Source organism: Bos taurus, chromosome 22 (assembly GCF_002263795.3).
Source record: "Bos taurus isolate L1 Dominette 01449 registration number 42190680 breed Hereford chromosome 22, ARS-UCD2.0, whole genome shotgun sequence".
NCBI lineage: Eukaryota > Metazoa > Chordata > Mammalia > Artiodactyla > Bovidae > Bos > Bos taurus.
Window position 1 is genome coordinate 47,216,420 of NC_037349.1, and position 22,999 is coordinate 47,239,418.

General features: G+C 50.3%; 1 protein-coding gene across 12 annotated transcripts in view; it reads right to left on the minus strand.

The window, feature by feature from the left end:
• The window catches only part of CACNA1D (calcium voltage-gated channel subunit alpha1 D), a 370,601-nt gene that overhangs the window by 78,085 nt on the left and 269,517 nt on the right, over positions 1–22,999 (minus strand). For all 12 annotated transcript variants that reach the window (XM_010817680.3, XM_059879485.1, XM_059879486.1 and 9 more), the window contains 13 exons: positions 22,810–22,879; positions 21,899–21,965; positions 20,917–21,064; positions 18,407–18,536; positions 15,124–15,183; positions 12,356–12,462; positions 10,536–10,623; positions 9,762–9,869; positions 9,623–9,675; positions 7,693–7,839; positions 5,839–6,040; positions 3,599–3,757; positions 2,186–2,296 (listed from right to left, as the gene is read on the minus strand). In XM_010817680.3, coding sequence (XP_010815982.1) covers positions 2,186–2,296; positions 3,599–3,757; positions 5,839–6,040; positions 7,693–7,839; positions 9,623–9,675; positions 9,762–9,869; positions 10,536–10,623; positions 12,356–12,462; positions 15,124–15,183; positions 18,407–18,536; positions 20,917–21,064; positions 21,899–21,965; positions 22,810–22,879 — 1,450 coding nt within the window. The remainder of the gene's footprint in view (positions 1–2,185; positions 2,297–3,598; positions 3,758–5,838; positions 6,041–7,692; positions 7,840–9,622; positions 9,676–9,761; positions 9,870–10,535; positions 10,624–12,355; positions 12,463–15,123; positions 15,184–18,406; positions 18,537–20,916; positions 21,065–21,898; positions 21,966–22,809; positions 22,880–22,999) is intronic.

Here is a 22,999-nt window from a genome sequence, read left to right on the forward strand (position 1 = left end):
AAATGACTCTCTCTGGCTCCTCCAGACACACAGTGACAACATAAAATCTGTCTGCTTCACACGTACAGCGACAGTGCCCCTCTAGTGTAGATATGCTGCTGCTGCTGCTGCTAAGTCGCTTCAGTCGTGTCCAACTCTGTGCGACCCCATAGATGGCAGCCCATCAGGCTCCTCCATCCCTGGGATTCTCCAGGCAGGAACACTGGAGTGGGTTGCCATTTCCTTTTCCAATGCATGAATGTGAAAAGTGAAAGTGAAGTTACTCAGTTGTGTCTGACTCCTAGCGACCTCATGGACTGCAGCCTACCAGGCTCTTCCATCCATGGGATTTTCCAGGCAAGAGTACTGGAGTGGGGTGCCAGTGCCTTCTCCGAGAGATGCTGCTGCTGCCATAAAGATTTCTCTCACTTCTAATCTGAAGTTGTCTTCTGCTGTAAAAATACCTTGTGGAGGAAAACTACAAAGCAGCGCAGTTTCTAACGGAAATCACTCATTTTAAAACTCTGATCTATCAGTACTGATTATAAATTAGCTACTGACTTCCCCTTGGCCACTGAACTCCCCTCCCAGCTTTGTTATCAGCGGCCCACTGGACACAGCCACCGACAGCGCACACACGCAGACACACACAGACTCACACGTGTGCCATGGGCAATGTGCCTTCTGGGAGCTTCATCACCGGGTGGGGGGAAGACAGGGCTCAGGGATCTGGGAAATGTTCCATAGATACGTTCCGTGTTGCCTGGATCAAGTACTTTCAAAGTTCTTATTCTGCAACCTTTCCATCAGTCCAGACAAATACTGTTCAGAGATGGAAAGGGCAGAGGGATACAAACCAAAATCGCAAAGGAAATCCAGAAGAGTTTGGGAGGGGAGGAAATGTGTATGTATGGAGATATGGACAAGTCACAGGAAACAGCATCTGGCCATGCAGAAGTGCCAAATCTGACCCCACTGCAATCACCCCGATCAGTCACTTACAAGTGTCCTTTCTTTTTGGTCCACAAAGATCTGATAAAGATGGCATAGAAATTAATTCGAATTAAAGAAAGGAACAGTTCTGAATTAGAATCCCACTAAAGTATGGAGTATGTGAAACCATCATTTCGTAATCCAGGTCTTACTTAGATCAGTATTGTCAGATACTTTCCACACCAATGAACAAATACTGGGGGTCGCTAAACTCATTCTCTAACTTGGATGGGTGGAGGGTTTGCTAGTAAAGAAACTGAGGGTCAGATGTCCCACAGTTGAGCCTGGACCTACTCCTCCGTCTAGTTTCAGGACAAAGGAACATCACTGCTTGCTGAGGAGGACGCCAGTGGTCACAGTGACAGTCCTGGCATGTGTACAGCATGGGGCTGTGTGCCAGGTCAGGCATTCCAGTAAGCATGGCACACAGAGTGATTCTTACTCCTCTAAACCATGCTATGAAACAGGACTACTAGTGTCCTCATTTCATGGATGAGGAAATGGGAGTCGCAGAGCAGAGCAGTCACTCGCTTGGGGGTTTGAATCCAGTCTGCTTCCAGACTCGCGCATCTTCCCCACACCGTACTGTCCGTCTCTCACACTATGCATTGACAACTGTGGGCTGGACGCACGGCCTCCCCCAGGGGACGTAATATGCAGAGCAGTCCAACACAGTTTAAAATAAATGTCCTGTTTTGTCTTAAAGTGAAGAGAAATTTTTCTAAATTAAACACACGAAAGATGGTGTGGCTCTGAGAGGTCTGCAGCTGGTTGAATTTTCCATCAAAGGTGAAAAAGATGCTGTAGACCAAGAACAAAGAAAACTGAAGTTTTTATGCTGGAAATCTAAAAGTAACATCAGGGCAGAATTATATCTGATGGGTTCTGTGAAAGCAATGTCTCCAATGCTCAAGTAAGGAGGTGAGCTTCTGAGACAGTGTGACACATGCTCTTCTAGAAACAGAAAATCTGGTTTCAAAACAATCTTCACTGTGCAAATTCCTAATTTGCTCTTTTTCTCAGAATTGTTTTTATGAGGTTTAGGTTTTACAAATTTATTTTCCCCTGTGTACATAGATGCCCTTATCAGGTGATAACCTAGTTATCAGCCAGAACCATTCAGCATAATCCAGAAACACAAGACTAACAGGAAATGCGCACTTCTCGGAGATGATTCAGCAACAGCCCTTGACAAATGACTTCAGCAACTTACCTTAGGCTTAAATGCAATGACTTTCAAAACCATCTCGACAGTGAACACCCCAGTGAAGACCATGTTCAGGATGTCCATGGCGTCATTAAACATCTTGGACTGCTCGTAGTGCTGTGGATGGAGGCAGAGGCACAGTTCTCAGGGTCTGCTCCAGATTTGCAAAAGGAGGCTCCCCAGCCCTCCAGCCCCAAGCAAGCATCCATCCCACACTTGGACATGGAGGTGACCTCCCCATCCAGCACCCTCTCCCAGTGATCCTACTGACCCTGCACGGGCACATGGCTGACCCCCCACAAAGTGCAGGAGCCTCGACAAGATGAGGGTGACTGAACAATGAAGGGAAAAGAAATCCATTTCCTCTGCTCAGGATAAAGGGAATCCACCCTTTCTCCCGCCAGGGTTTATATTCAGGCCCTTGACCCAGGTACAATGCAGAAGACACCCACAGGTCTATGGACAAACGTATGACTCAGTTAGGTCTACATTTTATGCCATTTAGGCCTATGTTCAATCAAAGTCAGTATTATCTTGACTGTATGCTTTTCCCTACATCAGCAGAGGATCCTTTTCATTCATAAAGAATTCTTCAATTTAAGGAAAGGGCCAGAAAATGTATCCTTGGCTGTCTTTAGAGCCATTTTCCAGACAACACCGGTTTGCTCAAATCCTTACAGTCAGTGGGAAACTGAAACTAGACCTCGGCCACTCTCGTCCTGGCACAACAGCCATCAGGCAGTGTGAGTGCTGGAAACTGTCAGTCCCGCTCTGAAATTCAACACGGCCAACTGATGGGAGCTGCAGCTCCTGCTCCCAGCATGAACAAGGAGAGGAGGTCACACAGGTCAGACTCCATACTCCACGAACCAGAAAGTTTCCCACCGTCATGCTGAGAGTGACTTGAGGATAAGAATGTCACTCAGATGGTCCCAGGGCAAAGTGCCTGACACAAGTCATCCAGCATCAACTCTGTCTCCCACTTTACCAACAAAGAAAGCCAGGCCTGGCAGATGAAAATAACTTGCCCTGGATCACCCAGGGGCTGAGGAGTCAAGTCAGGATTGAATCCCCTGTCTTTTCAGCTCCACACTGACAGAGCTTGAGTCCTCACCCACTCCCTGGCCACAGGAGCCCACAGGATAGGTTTACAGACTGGAAGGCCATGCTAAGGCTCCACAGAAATGTCACTGATGGTCACAATGTATATACAGTCAGTCTCTTATGCAAAAGAGTGCCTGTAAACTCCTGCCCTGGCAACTGCTAGCCAGAATGGGAGTCTGGCCAAACTGCAGCCCAGACTCATCCGAAAAGCAAAGCCTTCCTCCTGTGAGGGGGCGGCATTCCACCCTCAGGATCTGGGGCGTGGGGCTGCACCGAAGGCCCACATGTGATCCGCGTGGCTGTCTCCATTTTTACCTGCATGGCCAAGCAGAGTGTGTTGAGCATGATGAGGACAAACATCATGTATTCGAAAGGCGAGGAGTTCACCACGTACCAGAACTTGTACTGGTAGGGGTTTTTGGGGATGTATCTCCGCAGCGGACGTGCCTTCAAGGCGTATTCAACACACTGACGCTGCAATGGCAGAAAAGAGCAACGGGGGTCCTGAGCACATCTATGGAAGAAGGACACAGTTCTCGTCTGCCCTGAAAAGCCGGTGCACACCTACTGGGAAGGACCATGGATGACGGGAAACCGCCACAGCAACCCCCAAGGGTACCACTCAGCATCACTGACAATGGACCCCCAGATCCATCACCTCATCCACCCCCCACAGCAGCCTTGGAGGGTACGTGGAACAGCCAACGTGCTTTCATTTTGCTTATTAAAAGACTGAGGTCCTGTAGTGCATTAAGCAGAGATGCAAGGCCTTGATCCCCATCTCTGCCTGCCATTCCTCAATGCTGGAATGGTGGAATTCTCCTGCCCAGGAAAAGAAGCCAAGTAATGAGAGGCAAGGAAATCCTCAAGAATCAGAGGGGCTGGGCTGATTCCCTGAGACTGGAGGTCCCTGGCTGCTCCAGGAGGGACCCACATAAGACATCACCCAGAAAGAGAAGCGAGGGTGTTAACCCTGAGCATCTAGTGGTGAGTGAGCTGAGTGTCTGCTGAGAACTTATGAGGCTCAGGAGCTCGTTGAGTTTATCTCAGAACCCCAGGACATGGTCTGTGATGACAGCCAGGGCACTGCCCCAGGCACTCACATGGGGGCCGAGACCAGTGCACCACGTGCAGCCAGCATAGAGGAGCCTCCAGCCTCGAAAGCCTTCAGCTCAGCATCAGACCCTCCTGGCTCCTTGGCCCTCACTGACCCCTATTCTCGGCTCTGTCTCTGGATTCTGACTTTGGACAGGCTCCTCTCCATCCAAGGCCTGGCTCTGCTGTGACCTCACATACTGCCTCTTGGGACCCCTGTTCGGAGCCTCTTTGGGACCTTGTGGTGACCTAGTTTGAGCTCGGCTGCTGCTTGGGTCCTGCCCTGACGCTCTTCTTCCTTGGCGGTGGTCAGGAGGGTGAAGAGCTGAGCCAGGCCTCCCTCAGACTGTGGCTGATACAATCTGCAGGCGCACCCGACGAGAGTGACATCTCCCTGAAAACCCGGCAGTCCTCGTGTTTCCCCTGGCGGGGATGCTATAGCCCGAGACAGACGGTCTCACCACGCTTGGCCACTTCCCCCCAGGAAGCCCAGGCTGGCATATGACCCTTGCTCACTATGTAATCATCAGAGATGGCTACTGATAGAGGGCCTGGGGGAAACTCCCAAAACACAATCTCCGTCTCACAGACTACTTTTCAGGGCTGAAAGTTAACTCGTTAATGTCCTCAATTTAAAAGAGATAAGGGAGCTAACCCAGACAGGAGGGGGAAAGCACCCACAGTCACAGAGCAGGTTCAGGGAGAATATGACCAGACCCAGTCTCCCAGCCCTCTCACATCATCAAGCAAGCAGAGCCAAAGGCCCCCATGTCTGTCAGCTTGGTTAAAACGAGGTGCAGGGTCAAGAGAGAGTGGTTCCAGTGCAATCTTGGTCTCAAGGTTAAAGTTAGTAACTTTCCCTGTGCTGTGAGAGGGTACTTCCTTCTAAGTCAGTGGTTCTCAACCAGGGGACATTTGACAATGTCTGAAGATGTTTTTGGTTCTTGCCAAAAACAGTGCAGAATGGGGGGCGGTGCAGAAGGTGCTGCTGGAATCTAGTGGGTAGAGGCCAGTGATGCTTCTAAACCATGCACAGGAAGCACAACAGAGAGAATTATCCAGCCTCCAGGGTCAACAGACCCAAGGTTGACAAAGTCAAGGCTATGCCCCGCCAGGGACTGTGCGAGTATCAGGGGGTGTTCTCTGTCCCCAAGCCACACCACCCTGCATGACGCTGAGCTGTTACAGGTAGGTCATGACCACACAAGGCGGCCAAGGTATTCTGGCTTCTCACCCACATGTGGGGGTAAATTTAAAAATTACCGCCTCATCTGTCTCTGGGTAACTAACTCTCAATACTGATGACTCAGATTGGCTGAGAGTATGCTCTGAGCAGGGCCTGAGCCCCAGGGGCAGAGAGCAGGTGGGCACCCTGCTCTGCACGTGGGGAAAGCCATCAAAAGAGAGATCAGTCCTCTTTAACTCAAGGGACGGAAGCCCAAACAGTGTGTGACTTTAACCTGATTTTTGTCCAGCTCACAGTTCTTATACTCTTTCTCTCCCTGCTCCTGAAATGTGACGATGACGAAGCCCACGAAGATGTTCATCATGAAGAATGCGACAATGATGATGTAGATGATGAAGAAGATGGAGATCTCCACACGGTAGTTGTAGATGGGGCCCACATTCTCTCCGTTCGAATCGATGGCTTTGTACAGCAACCTGGAGAGCAGAGAACCAGTCAGCACCAGCCCCACTGCCTTCTGAGTGCCTCTGGGGGCACTGACAGTGGGAGCCCTCACTAGGAGCCCACCCCAAGTGCCCTGGATACACGGTGGTCCCCCAGGAAGCCTCCTGAGCATCAGGCCAGGCAGCCCAGCACCTGGGGGAGGAGGGAGCACCTGGGATGTATTTGTGAACTGATTGCTCTGAGAACCAAGAAAGATTTACAAGTATTGAATAATGCTCCTTCCTAGTCGCAGACAGAAGAGAGGAAGAACATCACACGCAAGTCTTTGGTGGAACGGAAAGCTATAAACACGAGAGCACAAGTAAGCAGCCAGGGCAATTCCAAAGAACTACAAGAGGTTCCCCAAACTGAAACAGGCACTACCGTGAAATACGTGCCAAGCAGAACTCTGAGCAGAAGGAGGGGAGATTACTGCAGCAGCCTCCAGTTCGATTCACGCCCGTTCCCATGCAGACGCAGCCTCTCCGAGGACTAACTGCACGCCGCCCTGTGCTGGATGCTTGTGCATCCAACTGGAAAGGTGGACACACTGCAGTCCTGTCTCACAGAAGCTCAGGGAGGGGTCTCAGTGTCCAAGGTCAAGGTCAAGGTCCTGGGGGGCAGACTCAGAGTGGAGCCCATCTGCCTTGAGCCCCAAGCTCATTCATTTTCCTGCCATCAGATTTGCTAAAGTGACATGTTTAAAATCTGAGGCCACAGCCAGTGCCTCTGAGAGTGCAAGCTCTCACCCCATGCTCCCCTCCCCCAGGGCCAAGCCCCATCCAAGTGTCCTTTTATTCTGCAGGTACTCCACACATCCAGAGTCCTGCCAGCCCGTCCACCCTGCACAGCTCCTCTGGGCATGACAACTTGACATGCAGACCACCACCAGTGTATGTATATTCTGGTGGCAGGAGCTGGGGTGCCATCAGAGAGCAGAGAACAAGAAACGTGTAAGAGACTCTCCTTTTGTATTCTACTTCCCTCCCCTTTTCTTACTCCACCCGTCAAAACCCAAGTCATTCCTCAGGGCCCCGTGCTACATGTCACTGACGCACCAGGTCTCCCCTGCCTGGCTTGGCTGAGGACACTGACTACATGCGGGCTTTGAAAGGGGGAACCATGTCTAGACAGCTCCGTTCCTTCCACGGGGCTTAATACAGTGTGCTGCGGAGAGCTAACATCAAGAGCACATTTCATGAACAACCGAGTGAGTGCATCAGTGAAAGACATGACACGCCGGTACGTATTAGGACTTGGAGTGAACGGACAGCCCGGGACACAATCAAGGGCCTCTCTAGGACAGCGTAATGGCTTCACTGATGGGGCAACACAGGGGCTGGCCTGAAAAAGGCCTCTGGGGATTCCCCATTCCCATCCAGGGATGCCCCCCTCACCCCATCCCAGCTTCTCAAATCTGAGAGTCCTGGCAGCTGCCCATAGAGGTGAATCATTCACCGAATCAGACAGCGGAGCCCTGTGCATCAGGAAGTGACTGCTAAGTGGCCCAAAGTTACAAAGTCAGAGAAGAGGCCTGCAAAGCTGGAGAAAAGCAACAGGACTCGCTCCAGGAGAGACGGCTCAGCCCAGGGTGCTTTCGAAGCAGCAGGGGCATCCCTAGGAGACACATGGTCCTGGTACTCACGCGGGCCAGCCCTCGAACGTGGAGACTGTGAACAGAGCCATCATAGCCGAGAGGACGTTGTCAAAGTTGAAATCACTGTTTTGCCAGATCCTCTCACGGACCACAGGACTATCAACATCCCCATCCTTGTAGAGGATGAAGAGCCCCCTAGACAGGAAAAGAGGTGGGGTCACCCAAGCTGGACATGGAATGGGATGACACGCCAATCCCTCTGCAACCCCGGGCACCATCCTGCTCAGTCCACAGCCAGGCCACAGCTCTGAGCACAGCACAGGCTGCCCTTCTCCATATACTGGCCTGTGTTTAGTCTACTCTTCGGTTCAAATAACCAGTTAAACGAGTATTCTCCAAAGCTACCAAGCAGACACCTAGCACATGCCTGATCACAAAGGAGAACTACTGAACAAGAACCATCTCTCCTACAATGGGCTCCAAGTGTGCAATGAAGAACCAAGAGCTTTGGCCGTGCAGAATTCCACAGCTCTGGGAAACCAGCCCAGGCCTCCTCTTATCTCTGTCTTAGTTTTAATCGAATTCCTTTTCTGATAGTAGCAATATTCCCAGCTTTCTTTCCAAAAGAATTCTGTAATTGCTGGCACACAGTATTTCTCATACAATTTCACTTCTGGAAGGGTTCCAGCCCCTTTGTTCCACAGAAGAGGAGGCTGACATAGTGAGGGACGGGAAGGCTTCCATGCTGTCACCTCCATGGGGACCCCCCCAACCCACAGTGTGAACGGGGCCCCCAAAGCCCACAGCCACAGTCACACGGCAGTCAGATAACTCTCTGAGAGCCCTGACCGCTGAAAAGAAGTGCCCAGTGAGCCCCCAGTGCAAGCGGCCCAGCCATGGCTGGCGACATCTCAGGACGGGGACACAAGAACATCTACGCTAAGGTCTCAGCACTTCAGGCTGTGGTTCCGTGTCTGCCTTCAGAGTCAGGTGGATGAGCTGGAGCAAGAGGAATGAGTATTCACCACCTGCTCTCTCCTGTCACCATTACTGTGAATGAAAACGAGACCAAAAGGCAGGTGAGGGGAGCACGTGGGGAGAAGCAGCCTGGGACTTAAGTCAGCAGAGGCGGCCAATCCTGGACTCCCGGCAGGTTGAGCTCTGAGTTCTGGTTTGAGGAAAAACTTGGATACGTGGCTGTAGGGAGAGCTAATTGTTATTGTAAGTTTTAGTGCCCATCCTTCAGTTTACTGATTCTACACCAAACATCAAAAGTCATCAGTCCATTCGCTCTCTTTTTTAAAATATAAGGAATCTTTGCTTCTTTTCTTTTTAAAACAAAACAAAACAAAAAATTTATTTGGCTGCACCAGTTCTTAGTTGCGGCATCTAGTTCGCTGATCAGGGAACGAACACAAACCCGAGCCTCCTGCATCGGGAGTGTGGAGTCTTAGCACTGGGGAAGATGGGGAGCTCCTCATGTGTCCATTCTTTAGGGGTGATCAAAAGCTCCGGAACCGGCCTGAGGTGTCGCTCGTAGCACAATAGGGCTGTATGAAATGCCACTGAACTGTGCAGTGTGAAGAGGTCAATTTTATGTTCTGTGAATTTCACCTCAAAACCAACTCCTCCATCTTTCCAGCTATGAGCTGAGCTCTCAGGACTCTTGTCCTCTACAACAAAACCTTCAGAGACACTAAATATGAACAAATCCTTGAAGCTCTCTATCTGTTCTTCCGAATTCCCCACTCCCACGTTCAGGACAGGCTTCCTGGGCGGCTCAATGGTAAAGAATCTGTCTGCCAATGTAAAAGACATGAGTTTGACCCCTGGTCTGGGAAGGAAATGACAACCGACTCCAGTATTCTTGCCTGGAGAACCCCCTGGACAGAGGAGCCTGGTGGGCTACAGTCTCTGGGATCATGAAAAGTCTGACGCGACCAAGCGGCTACAGAGCAACAACGGTCAGGACACTCACCTGCACTCTTCGGGGTTACTTTTGGCTTCGTCTGTGCAGCGATAGAACTTTCCCTGAACACAAAACAGACAGGCAGTCAAACTCTGGTTCCCCCTGAAGAGACGGGCTCAGCTCCGTGCTCAAGGGCCCTGCCCTGTACCTTGAAGAGCTGGACCCCGATGCAGGCGAACATGAACTGGAGGAGCGTGGTGACGATCATGATGTTGCCAATCGTCCGGATGGCCACGAAGACACACTGGACCACATGCTGGGGAAAGGGGCGGGGAGCGGACAGGGGGCTGTTACTTGCCTGTGCTATTTTAGCCGCAGGGTGAACTAATATCAGCCAAGATTTTCTATGATTACGTGCATTTTTCTATGCGTTTCCTACTTGACAGTCCTCTATGCCTTGCCTTGCAGGTAGTGATCTATGGCGAGCTCCCCTCAGTGCATAGTGGCCACTTGGGAGGGACGCCCTGTAAGCAGCTGCTCCTTGGTTTCCTTGAAAGCAGTGAGCTTAGGGTAGAAGAAGAGCCATGGGGCACAGCAGTAGCTGGCACACAAGCCCTTCTTATGTACCCCATAAGATGACTTGGGAAAATGTTAACCCTCTGGCCTTTTGTACAAACTCCCTAAGAACAGAGCTAAAGACTGAACTATACCCAAAGGAATACTATTTATAATGAAAAAAGTAATAAAGTATGACAGTAGTCAGATAAAGAAAAATATTTTAAATTAACAAAAATTTTAAAATAGCAATTTTTAAAATGCTACCAGCACTTGGGAGGGGTAGCCTCATTGACTAGAAATGTTCTTTCTAAGCCAAAACCCACTTGAAAAATCCATCAGGCCTCAGCCAAGCTCCGGCCCAGGAAAGTCGATGATGACAGCTAACCCTGACCAAAGCTAGTCCAGCCTGGGGAGGAATCCGAACCTTAAGTCCTTTCGCTCTGTTGATGGCCCTGAGAGGCCTCAGGACCCTTAGGACCCTCAGAATCTTCACAACAGAGATGGCACTGGATCTAAGGGAAAGAGCAGAGGAAAGAAAGCAAGCAGAGTGTATCACAGTTGGTAAAATGCTGCGAGATGATTTCACTGCAGTGCGATGATGGTGGGACCCCAAGGAGCAGAGCCAATCTCTCCCCACAGGAGGACGGGTCTACTCCTTCCCATCCATACTCCACCACAGTCCTGGATCAGAACTCACGGAGCCCTGAGTCACACAGCTGATGCAGCAGAGATGCGACTCTGGGTGCGCCTGGTTCTTCCCACCTGATGTCTACTCTAGGTGTGACCTGGCCGGGTTGTGCTGGTTTGGTTTTCTAAGTTTGGAGGCCCTGCTGTGCTGCTCTGATGCTGGGCTTCCCTGGCCTTCAAGGAGGCTGCTGCTGGGTGGGAGAGATGGGCAACTGCAAGCCAATGTGCAGGAGTGGCAACAGAGGGAAGGCAGCCAGGGGAGCATGCCTCGGTGGGGCTCTGGGAAGGCGCCCTGGAGGTGATAGCCAGGTGAGTACCTGGGGGTGATGGAATTACCTAGACAAACAGGGAAGGGGCTCCAGCCGAGGGGGGCAGCACCTGCTCAGGCCCTAGAAGGGAGGCTGCGGCTGGTGGAGAATGGCAGGTGGCTGAGTGTGGCCGCAGCACGAGCTCTCAGCAGGCAGTAGGTGGGGGCGGAGAGCCAGGCACAGCCGGGAGCCCCCGGGAGCTGCAGAGATACTCGTGAGAATGTCCGTTTAGGCTACGGCTACACGGCTCCCCACACTGGGCACTGAAGGGAGGTGAGGGAGAGGGTTAGCACAGGGCAGCCTCGGCAGGGATCCTCATCTTCTGATGGGGACAGAGCCTCTTATTCACCTTTAGTTCAGAGGCCGTGTGCACACAGGGCTCTTCTATGGAGAAAATGGTGGTCAGCACCCAAGCAGAAGTGCTTTGAAGTCCACAGGAAAGCAAGGCCCCCCGCCAGACGCTCCCACTGGAGCCTCTGCCCCACGCCCCCAGATACGGCAAGCTGCGGCTATTCCCCACTAGAAATCACTCAACGCCATGGAAAGGCCCCGAGGCTCTAACTTGCAGCTTTGCCCTTCCCAGATAAAACTTTTAGAGACTGGAAGAAAAGGGTCACAGCAGCAGATTTATCCTGGACAGCAAAGAAGCCTTTGATCCTCCAGCTAGAAGGGCTAAAGAGGCCACCTCGTACTACCCTTCCTGTTCAGAAGTGGAATGGAGATCTCAGGAAAGGAGGCCCCCCAGGACCTGAAGAGCCCACGGAGAACCCAGGCTAGAGCCCAGCTGCCCTCCCTCCTAGTTCAGACTTCCCTCACCCTCTTTTGAAAACAAAACAAAAAAATCAGAGAATAGTGAGCACAGCCCAGCAAATGGCATAAACAGAAAAACAGAAGCACAAGGAAGCATGCGCTGTCACAATGCTTTCTGGTGTGGGTGCAAATTAAGCTTTCCAGTTAACTGAACGCCAGTTCAGTTTATAAAAGCGTTAGTCACTCAGTTGTGTCTGACTCTGTGCCACCCCACGGACTGTTACCCTCCAGGATCCTCTATCCATGGAATTCTCCAGGCAAAAATACTAGAGTGGGTTGCCATTCCCTTCTCCAGGGGATCTTCCTGACCTAGGGATTGAAACTGGGTCTCCTGTATTGCAGGAAGATTCTTTACCATCTGAGTCACCAGGGAAGCCCCTCACATAGACCTGCCTGCCCAACAGTCCTGTGTACACACACACACACACAGAATACTTACTGGATGCCAAATGACACCAAAGACACCCCAACAACCAGCATATCCAGTAAGTTGAAGTAGTTCCTGCAGAAAGCGCCTTTGTGGAGGAAAGCGCCAAAGGTCATCATCTGTGAGCAGAATCGTAAGTGATTTAGTGTTTTTTTCTCTTTGTTTTTCTTTCCAGGGGAAAAGAAACCTGGGCTCTTTACAAAATCTTGAGCGAAGTATGACTTTATGAACAAGTGTGGGTTAGGAAGCCAGAAACGCAAAGCAACAGGGCCGAGTAATAACCAAATGCTTTGTTCAAAAATGAAAAAAGGGCAGTTGATTCCCAACACATTTTAAAAGAACACACCAACTGGGACTTCATTATGGCGATGACAAATTTCAAATATGATTATATCACTGGCACGTCCAAAGGCTCTGTCTCAGGGGTGGTCCACATGACCAGGTTTCTCAGGATGCAATCGCTGCCCAGACAACCTGGCTTCCCCATAAAACTCTGGTTCCAGCCCCTCTGAGATGCCAGCACAGCCCATGTTGCTCCAACTCAGGCTTCTCAGTGAGGCTAGAAGTGCCGGAGCCCTGGCCTCACACACACAGTTGACAAAGACACTGACTTCATTTCCCCAGGCCCCATACTGCTCTTAACAGTCCCGAGTGATCTGTCCTTTTCCAAGGGCTCCTGCAAGTCCAGCTACGCTGGCACATGCCAAGTGGGGCTCAGAAGCTGCCACGAGTACCTCATCTGCTCTCTAAGTCACACCCCGAGTGCCCGGAGCCCACACTGCATGTGCTCACTGAGCTTCCTAAGTAAGGAGCTTAGTGAGGAAATGCCCCAGAGAAAAAACTGAAAAACACATGGAGTTACTGCTTATTTTTTAAAAAGATGGGGGAATTTTCAGATAAGTACAGGAGAGGAAGAGCTGGGAGTTAATCATACTAGACCACATGTTACTGCCAATAATCAATCCTCTTTGACCCACAAACTACAACAAAAAGCCCACTTCAAATGTAACCCAGTAACCAAACAGCCTTTCAAACCTTCCCCAGGCTGTCAGGAACCACCCTTTCAATGTCAGCTGCTTCTCAGAGATTCTCCACTTTCGGAATCCCTCTTGTTTTAGCTTATTTTCCACTCTCTAAGATTTCTTCAAAATGAGGATTGATTTGGAAGATTTAAGTCACTGGGGCAAATACATAGAAAGTGAAAAGTAGTAATTGTGGGTTTTTTTTTTTCTTTTAAATAAACCTGTATCTCTTTGCCCTGAAAGCCACTTCACTGAACAACTTAAAAATGTGGAAAGGAAAATAAAACCTCAATTAACCAGGCTAACAGGCTAAGGATGACATTTCCAAATTCAGTCTGAGGAGATGGCAAATCACCAAAAAAGAAAACCTGGGATGGAGCACAGGCCAGGTGGGCACTGCTGCACCCCACACCCTGAGCCTTCAGCTGTGATGCCCGTCACCATGGAGACGGTGGTAGAATCTGCTCACCAATCCAGGCAGCATCTCACTTCAGACCACATTCAACCACATTTACTGACCTGATGGCAGGAAAATGAACTCAAACATCTAGAAGATTTTTAACAAAGGTTTAAACAGAGGTTGGTTGGTCAGTAATGTGCTAATATTTTCAGTAGCCAAAAAAAAAAAGAGAGAGAGAGAGAAGGACAAAAATAACTACTCTATTGCCTGGAATGTTAACTGAGGTTTTATTTTACAGAAGATTTTGTAAAGAGCCCAAGTTCCATGGTAGTCTACATGAAAATACTTTTTTTTTTTTTTTTTTGGTCCTGAGATGCACACACAAAAACCCCAACATGGTTTAAAGAAACTTGTGGTTACAAGTCCCCATATCCCTGAGGGTCTCCCCACCAGGAGATGCTGCAGGCCACACTGTCCCAGGACTTCAAGGATGCACACCCCTGGGCAAGTCTGGGGTTCTGGGATGTCCGCTGTGGGTCTCCAGACTTCCGAGTCCATAGAAATGGAGGCTGGCTCACCCAAGGTGGCCTTCAAAACCAGGACGCAAACCACATGCAGCAATGGCGACTGGCAGCTCATGCATGGGCAGTACATTCTGGGCACCCTGTCCAGAGGGTGCTCTTTTTGTTTGTGTAAATGTAAGCCCATCCATTAAAACATATATATCTTAACACAGAGAGACCCATGGTATCTTGCAAATCTTGTTGCAAGAAAATAGTGTGTTACTATTTCCGGGCACTGAAAACATAATGCAGTCAAAGAAACGAGAGAGGCGTTTCCTCTGTAAGAGGAAGGCGTTTCCTCTGACTTCGAGGTCAGGAGGTCAGGAAGGGTGGAAGAGAGTTCACACACAGCACTGGACTGGTTGTCAGTTGACAAATTTCAGAAGATACTAAAAAAAGGAGCAAAATGTAATTCCCAATCACTATTAGGAAGCCAAAGTAGCTCCCACATGCATTCAAAGGTTTTTTGAAGAAACAGCAACAAAAGGTTGAATGGTTACAGGAAAAAAATCCTTTGATTTAAAAAAAAAAAAAAAAAGTGGAGGTTGATCACAGAGGACAAAAACTGAAAATAGCCAAAAGCACGTCACGTGTCTTGGCCGTGTGTCACACATAGGAGCAGGCCCCTGAAACACACTCCTGCGATACCTGTTACCTTTAAAACGATCTCAAATGCAAAAGTACCAGTGAAGACATAATCTGCATAACCTAGCATCTGGAAGGTAAACAAAGAATTGCCAGCGTTATTGCTACTGCTGCGTTAGAGTATGCAAGGATCCATGAAAAAGCCGTTACCTTCAACAGGATTTCAACAGTAAAGATGGCTGTGAAAGCATAGTCAAAGTAACCCAGTATCTGCAAGGCACAACACGTGGAGATGAGAAAATGGCATCTGGACAACTCCCGACAGCCCACATGCGCTCAGAGACCCGTCATCCCGGGAGGAGCCTGTCACCCTGGAGGGAAGTGCAGAGATGCTCCAAGGGTCCCACTCGGTCCATCAGAGCTCTGGGCACACTTACCTCCTGTGACCACTCTTGCTGACTCCCCTCCCAGCCCTGTGTTCTGGGCAGCAGAGGCTCACTTAGCAAAGTGTTTTATTAATAACCTTTGTTCATCGGCACACGATGCTGATAAGATACTTGTGGTGTCAGATTAATTAGTCTCACACACATTTTAGATCCTTAACTGCCCTTTTGGCAGAATGAACTACGCTGCCCTCCTGCTGAGCTTCCGATTGGAGGGAAAATGTAAACAAAGGTATAAGTGGCATCAAAGGGGGTCTTGGGTCCCCTTCTAATTCCCACCCATTCAGTCAGGGAGCCAACACCTTCCTCCACTGCCGCGCCGGGCTGGATAAATCTGCAAGGAAGAGTTTCACTGATCCTCTTCCACCCGCCCGCTGCTCTGTGTCTAACGCTGCACTCTCTCCCTCAAGGCAGGTTTTCTCCTTGCTGGGCCCATTTTATCAGCACTCCCCCAAATACCACCGACATTATAGCCGCTGCAGTCCTGTCTCCCCTTCTAGGGTCCCTGCTTCTCCACAGATCTGGGGGGCAGGAGGGAGGGCAGGTGGACGGCAGCAGGCCTCAACTAAGGAGGCTCACAGGAAGTCCTCAGCCACGCACAGGGCAGCTGGGACCCTCCAGTGGAATCGGCCACCTTGGCTGCTTATCTTCACAACAACTGGGCTGTACAGTTTGGGGGAACAAAAGAGACCAGCGCTGAAGGTAACCCGTGGAGCCCACTCAGGCCGACTCCGTTCATTTCCCAGATGCGGATGCTGAGAACAGAGGCAGCTGCTCAGGCCAGGCGGCCAGTCTCTGCATCACTGGCATGGGGCCAGGCCTTTGAGATGCTGGTTGAGAGCCCTGGGCCCTGCTGTGTGCATGTGGGACCCACCCCAGGGGAGTCCTCACTGCTATGAGACTAAGACGAGAACCTCTGCTTCAAAGGCCAGCTGTCCTCCCCGAAGTTCTCTCTTCAGACAGCATTATTCATTTTCCAAACTGCTTCCATTTGGGGATTTATAAATGTTGCTGGAACACTTCTGGTATAACTGTGTTTCTGTCCAGCCAATTAAAGGTCTTTCGCAGGACACCACGGAGGCTGCCCACAAGGAGCCCTGTCCCTCACCCTTATCCCCTCCAAGGTCACAGCAGGTTTCTGTGTGTGTTGAAAGCGGGTGGGGCGCCAAGAAACACACAGCTTCTGGCAAGCCAACAACCCGGCCTGGTACCGAGGGGCAAGGCTCTCGGACTCAGGTTGCTCTCTGTTCACTCTGCCTACTTTTTCTTTTTCACTAATAACTCAGCTAAGGTTAAAAAAAAAAAAAAAAAAAAAAAAACAACCCGCTGCTAGATCTCAGTTATATGATGTATCTAAGGTAATCAAACTCACAGACAGAAAGCAGAAGGGTGATTGTTAGGGCTGGGGCAGGTGGACATGGGCATAAAGTTCCCCACATAAGGTGAGTAAGCTCTGGAGATCTGCTGTCCAACATGGTACTCAGAACTAAGGATACTGTCTTGTATCCTTAAGAATTTGTTAAGGAAAAGCTCATGCTAACTGTTCTGACCACAGTCAAATATAAACAGTGCAATATTTTTAAAAGCAAGACACACATTCATGTGAACATCTATTTAAAAAGAACAATAACATTTCTTGGAAAAGGCAGCAGGGAAATAAACCCATGGGGAAGTAATTACAATAAAAACTAGAATATGAGGCCTGCAGGTAAACAAACTCTTGGTCAATCTGTGTTCTACGATCAGTTTGTGACCTAGTCTGTCACACAATGGTACTTTTTCCCGAAACAGCTTTCCCCCTCTGTGTCTCATCTTTATGATGGAACTGATGACACCCTGTTGTGCTTTATTCCATCTGAGCATTTAGACAGAGACCTCAGGAACCTTAACAAAAGCTGTAACCCCTGGGTACAGGTTGAGACAGGCTCAGGGCTCCATCTTTACGTCACCCAACCATGCTTTGAGGGGAAGATCTTTTCATCTTCATATCAGGATGCCCATTATCTCATCAGTCTCAGAGATTGGGTTTGCCAGGCTTCAAACCAAAAGCACGGGAAATGGAAAGACAGCACAGGGCTTGGTTGTCACAACTGAAGTCATGGGGCACTGATCTGATGACTTGTCTAAATCCACAAATCTCAAAAGTCTCTTGTACAGAAAGAGGCACCACAAGGGCAAGGCAGCAACCCCTGACAGCCTCGCACACTGGTGGGCCTGCCTCCCCGGGCGGCTTTCTGGGAGATCAGCTGAAACTGCGCTACAGCATCAAGGCCTGGCAGTCAACAGGCTACTGTCTTGTGAAGCTGTCTTGCCTCAGGATTGCTCTCAGTGCTTATGGCTGACCTGCTGAGACTGACCTGCCCAGGCAAGAACTGACTTAGGTACCAGTCTCTGCCCAACACAGATGCCAGGCAAGGGAGTCAGCCCTGAACTTTGAAAACTGATTAATAATAGAAGATTAAACCCTCTCTTCTCTTTGAAAAGCCACCTACTGGCCCAAACTAACCTAGGCTTCATTCTTCTCCGCTGAATGCCTCAGGTCCCCATCTGCCATCTCCCTGACTTGTATTTCTCATCAGTAACAGTAGCTGTGTGAATTTGAGTCCATATAAGTCTTCCTGCCAACCCCAAGTAAGAGCCCCCTAGGCATGTGACACACCAGGTTTCAATTTTCTTTTCTCTCTGCTGGATGCTGCCACAAGCAGGAAACCTCAAAACAGGTGTGCACATGAATTTGAGGAGGGGAAAAGAGGAATCAAAATGTCGGCAGCGATGCAGAGAAGCAGGGCTCCTGAATACACTGTTACTGCAGAGTATCTGAAATGAGGTGTAAAATATATGATTCAATAAAGGTTTGTGCCCATAACAAAAAAATCTCTCTGGCACTGACAAATCTGCAGCATAAAATGCCTTCAGGGGAAGGAGGGGCCCACATGAGCTTTGACCCTCGTAGCCCCTGCAGGCCCTGCCTGGACACCGGCCTCTGCCTGCGAGCCCAGCACTGACTGGGAGTGGGGGGGTCTGCCCTGACACCCTCGCTGGGGGCTTACAGTGTTCCGGAAGGAGTGGCTGCGGATGGGGTCCTCAGCGGCGAGGGCGGCGCTGCTCAGCATGATGAAGACAAGGATGAGGTTGGTGAAGATGTGGTGGTTGATGAGCTTGTGGCAGCCCACGCGGATCCTGCAGGAAGAGCCACAGCATGGATGAACCCTGGAAGGGCCCGAGCCCACCGGCCAGCGCTCTCAGCATGCTGGGGCCACTCCATGGTGATGGACCAGGTGGAGGACCGCTGTCCCTATGCCACCCAAGCCCCACCCAGCAAACTGGAACCACCAGACCATTCTTTCCCTGAAACCCTGAGGGTTCTGTGTGGACAAGCCCCACAGACCATTCACTGCGTCCTGAAAAGCAGGAACACCACCCTTCTAAAGGTGAACAAACTGAGGCTTCAGCTTGTGAAAGAACTTTCTTAAGGTGACCCAGCTATGGGAATTCCCTGGCAGTCCAGTGGTTAGGACTCTGCGTTCTCACTGCCAAGGGCCAGGGTTCGATCCCTAGTCAGGGAGCTAAACTCTCAGAAGCCCCATGGTATTGCCACCCGCAAGTCCCCAAAAAGGTGACTCAGCTAGTAGGGGACCAGGGCATATTTCCAATCCAAGTCTGATGGTGACACCTCCCCACTGTAACATGAAGCCCAGAAGCTCCCTTTTCCTGCCTTGAAACAGAGACTGAGGTCAGAGTTCATCGTAGAAACTCACACAGAACAGGGGTGACCCCAGCAGCCAGGCTGGCTGCATCCTGACCTGACCTCAGGGAGAGAGACTGGGTGTACTCTCCTGCTGTGTGGACATCCTGTCAGAAGTGCTATTCTGGGGGCAGCTGACCCACAACAAGTGCTTCTGAGAAAGTCAAGTGGAAGTCACATCATCATATAAGAATCTCACAAGCATCTCCCTGCACCCGGTGGGGCAGAGCCATCGCAGGCTCCTCCGGTCCCATGGAACAAGGAGGGTAGCACGTGCCCAGCACCCCAGCCCTGACTCTCACAACAGCACCGCAGGCTGTCAGAGCCTCTCCTGATGCCCCTGACAACATCCCAGACTACTTAGTGTAGTTAATGTCTGACTTCCCTTAACTTCAGTTATTTGACTTCAGAACTTCACTGCTGGTTTTTTTGTCTATAGAATACATGCAGGTTTTCCTTTGAAAAGTTTTTTCCACTTTAAAAACCAGAAGTCAACTTTATATGAAGATGATGTCTTGTTTCATTTTTTCTCCCTGGGGCTGCTGAATGCCTGGCTGTGGTCCCTGGAGGGCCGGCAAGCTGTCAGCAGCTGGGGAAAGCCTGACAGTGCTGTGAGGGCAAGAAGTGCTCAAAGCTTTGGGGGCAAATGGAATTCATTCCTCCCGTATAAGCAGACACAGTGAGCTGCAGGGGTCAGTGAGGAGGCTGAATAACTTTTTAAAAGAGATATGCAAACTCTCAACAATGATGAGCTATAAAAACTACCATCCAGGGACTTCCCTAGAGATTCAGTGATTAAGACTACGCCTCCCAATGCAGGGAGTGCAGGTTCAATTCCTGGTCAGGGAGGTAAGATCCCACATGCCTCAAGGCCAAAAAGTCAAAACTTAAGACAGAAGCAATACTGCAACAAATTCAAAAAAGATTTTTAAAAATGGACCATAAAAAAAATAGATTACTATCTAATCTTCAACTCCGTAAGAACTGTTCCCACCTTGCTTCTCCCTGTGTCTCCCTGGAGCTTGAGAATTTACAGATTTCTCCTCTGACAGCCCAGAACTGCTTCTGCAATTCCAGCAACCTTTCTAGGAGCCATCTATTCCTCCTGGCATTTCACTCTGTCCCAGATGATTTAAAACCTAGAAACCAGCTAGTAAATACACATCTTCCTCTTAGAGTACTTGTGAGTAATTACCAGGTTCCTGGCAAGCACTGGATCATTTTAACAGGAGAAATGCTATTTTAAGCAGGCTATCATGGAGCTGAACTGAATAGCTACCACTTACAAACTATCACTGAGCAATACTGGTACATTGCCATCAAGCTCAATAGGGAAAAGTGATCGGCTACACTGGGCCTCTGAGTGAAGATGTTCAGGAAGCTGGTCAACACCCTCATCTCCCACAGCATCTTAGCAAAAACTTCCTTACGAAGAAAGGGTCCTTTGGATGGAAAACGCTTCACAGGTGATGACCCACAGAATACCAGAGCTGCAGGACTGCACCATTGCTGCCCCAGGGTGGGGGCGTGTGGGAGCGGGGTCTGGAATAGCATTTCTCCCAAGGCCTGGTCACCCCCCTATACCCCTGTCCAAGCACAGGAAGGCCAGGAAGAGATGAAGAGGGCAAAGGCAAAGCTGGAACAGGACAGGGGTCGGGGGAACGGGGGGCCTCAACACTCAGGCACAGAAAGGGGCTGTGAACCATCTTCCCTTGCACTGTCTGCCCCCCTACCCCTGGCCCCCAGCCACTCTCAAGCACTCTGCAGGATCCGGGGGAGATGGGGCAGCCACGTGACTAGAAAGGCGATATTTACGGGTTGGTCTTGCTGAGAATGAAGAAAGCACTCCCTTCCGGGATGGGGGCGATTTTCTCTTTCATGTTCAACTCAGAGATTCTGCGAGGACGGGGGCCAGCAGGAACCTCAGGTTCATCCTCTTCCTCCTCCTCTTCCTCTTCACCTACTTTAAAGGAGATACTTTTTTTTTATAGGCATGAAATAAGGATTGCATTTGTGTTTGAACGCTCATTTTCAATTTCACATGAAAATGTGGCTTAAACAATGTGTATCAGCTTACACAGGGCTTCCCAGGTGGCTCAGATGTAAAGAATCTGTCTGCAATGCAGGAGACCCATGTTTGATCCCTGGGTTGGGAAGATTCCCCTGGAGGAGGGAATGACAACCCACTCCACTACTCCTTCCTGGAACATTCCATGGACACAAGGTGGGCTACATTAATCAAAACCTTCCAAATATGAACTGACAGTGTGTGGGTTGGGGCTGAGAAGCGCTCTCATCTGGTGAGTGTGTCCCTTTGTGGGAATGAGGCCCCAGCACCAGGTGAAGGTGCCAGCCCCCAGCACCTGGCTGCTTCCCCAGCAACCTCCACACTCAGCTTCAGCCTGATAAACTGTGCAGGGTTTCAAGTCACACACCCGCAGTCTCCCAGGCTCCTTGACTCCACAGGACCTCCCTCCAGCAGCCCGTCAAGTCCCCAGTCAAGGTGAAAGTGTCCAGTGAGTCTTGGCCACTGGCTGCCTCCTAGAGAGATACCCAGTGCAGGCTGCACGCGCCCTGCTCCACATCTGTGTTCTCTCCCCACCACCTGGTGTCTGGGTTCCCTAAGCTGCCCGAGAAAAACCTGAGCTAACCAGCCCACAAGGGGACCGAATCTCTGGCCTCGGCAGCCCCGGCAGCCCTGCGTGTGCCCAGCTGGGCTGGCCACAGACCCAGGCGCTGATCAGTGTGAGGACGTTACTCATGAGCTCAGCGTCCATCTCTGGTGTCCGCCGCATACCTGGCACATCACAGGGTGGGTAGGGGTCCTTGTCCTCATCCTCTTCTCTGTAGTCGTCGATGGTAACCTGGGAGGACAGAGAAGTCTTGGGAGGAGGGAGACTCTGACTTCAGTGGACTCGAGAGGGGCGGTTAAAGACCTAACCCTACCATTCAGCCCGGGGTAGGGGTGTGATCTCCAAAGTGGGTGCTGTGTGAGTGTGTCAGGAGAGCAGGTACCCCCAGATGATGCCCCTGCTTCAGAGAGAAAGCCTGAGAGCAGATGAGGAGCAAACTGGTGTCCCCCCTAGCCAGCCATGGCCAGCCAGCACTGGAGCACGCGCTACATGAGAACCACCTCGCAGGTTCCTGCCTCCTCGCCAGACTGCGAGCCCCATGTGAGCGCAGATCTCACTGCTCTTGGTCATTCCTGATCCCTGGTATCTGACACACCATCGCCACTGAGAAAGGACTTACTGACTCAGTGAATAAATCAACAAATTCAGGAAAAATCCACAGCTGCCACAGTGCCTGAGTGTTCACAGTAGGGCCCTGAGTGCCCAAACCCTCTGATCCTGAGACACCCCCACTCCCACCTCCCAGGGACAGACATCTATTACCAATCTTTGATTTTAATCCCCACCGAGAAGATAGGGACACTGGTCAGATGTGCCCACACCATTCCAATCAAGAAAAAATAAGGTGTGAGACCAGTTAAATATGTATCACACCAGCTCTCTGTCTGAAATACTGTTAACAACCAGTTAAGTGCTCCACTTCACGCAGACACTCCTGGAAAGCCAGCATCTGTGACGGGGTGCCACGCTTTCACTCTAAAATAGCACCCACAACACTGTCATGGTATAAAGGTGACACATTTATGGTGATATCAACAAAATGATTTGGAAACAAAGCGGAAAATGTAACATATACCTTGTTGTCACTGTTGGCTATCTGGTTGACTTCTGGTTTGTTGTTCTTTTTATTTTCCAGACTTTCTTTTCTACAGAGAAGAGAACAGAAGGAACCAAGTAACCATCCTGTTTTATATAGAAAAAACAGTGGCCCATTTAATTGGGAACAACCCTAACAGCAAGAATACAGCACAACCCACACTCAGTTC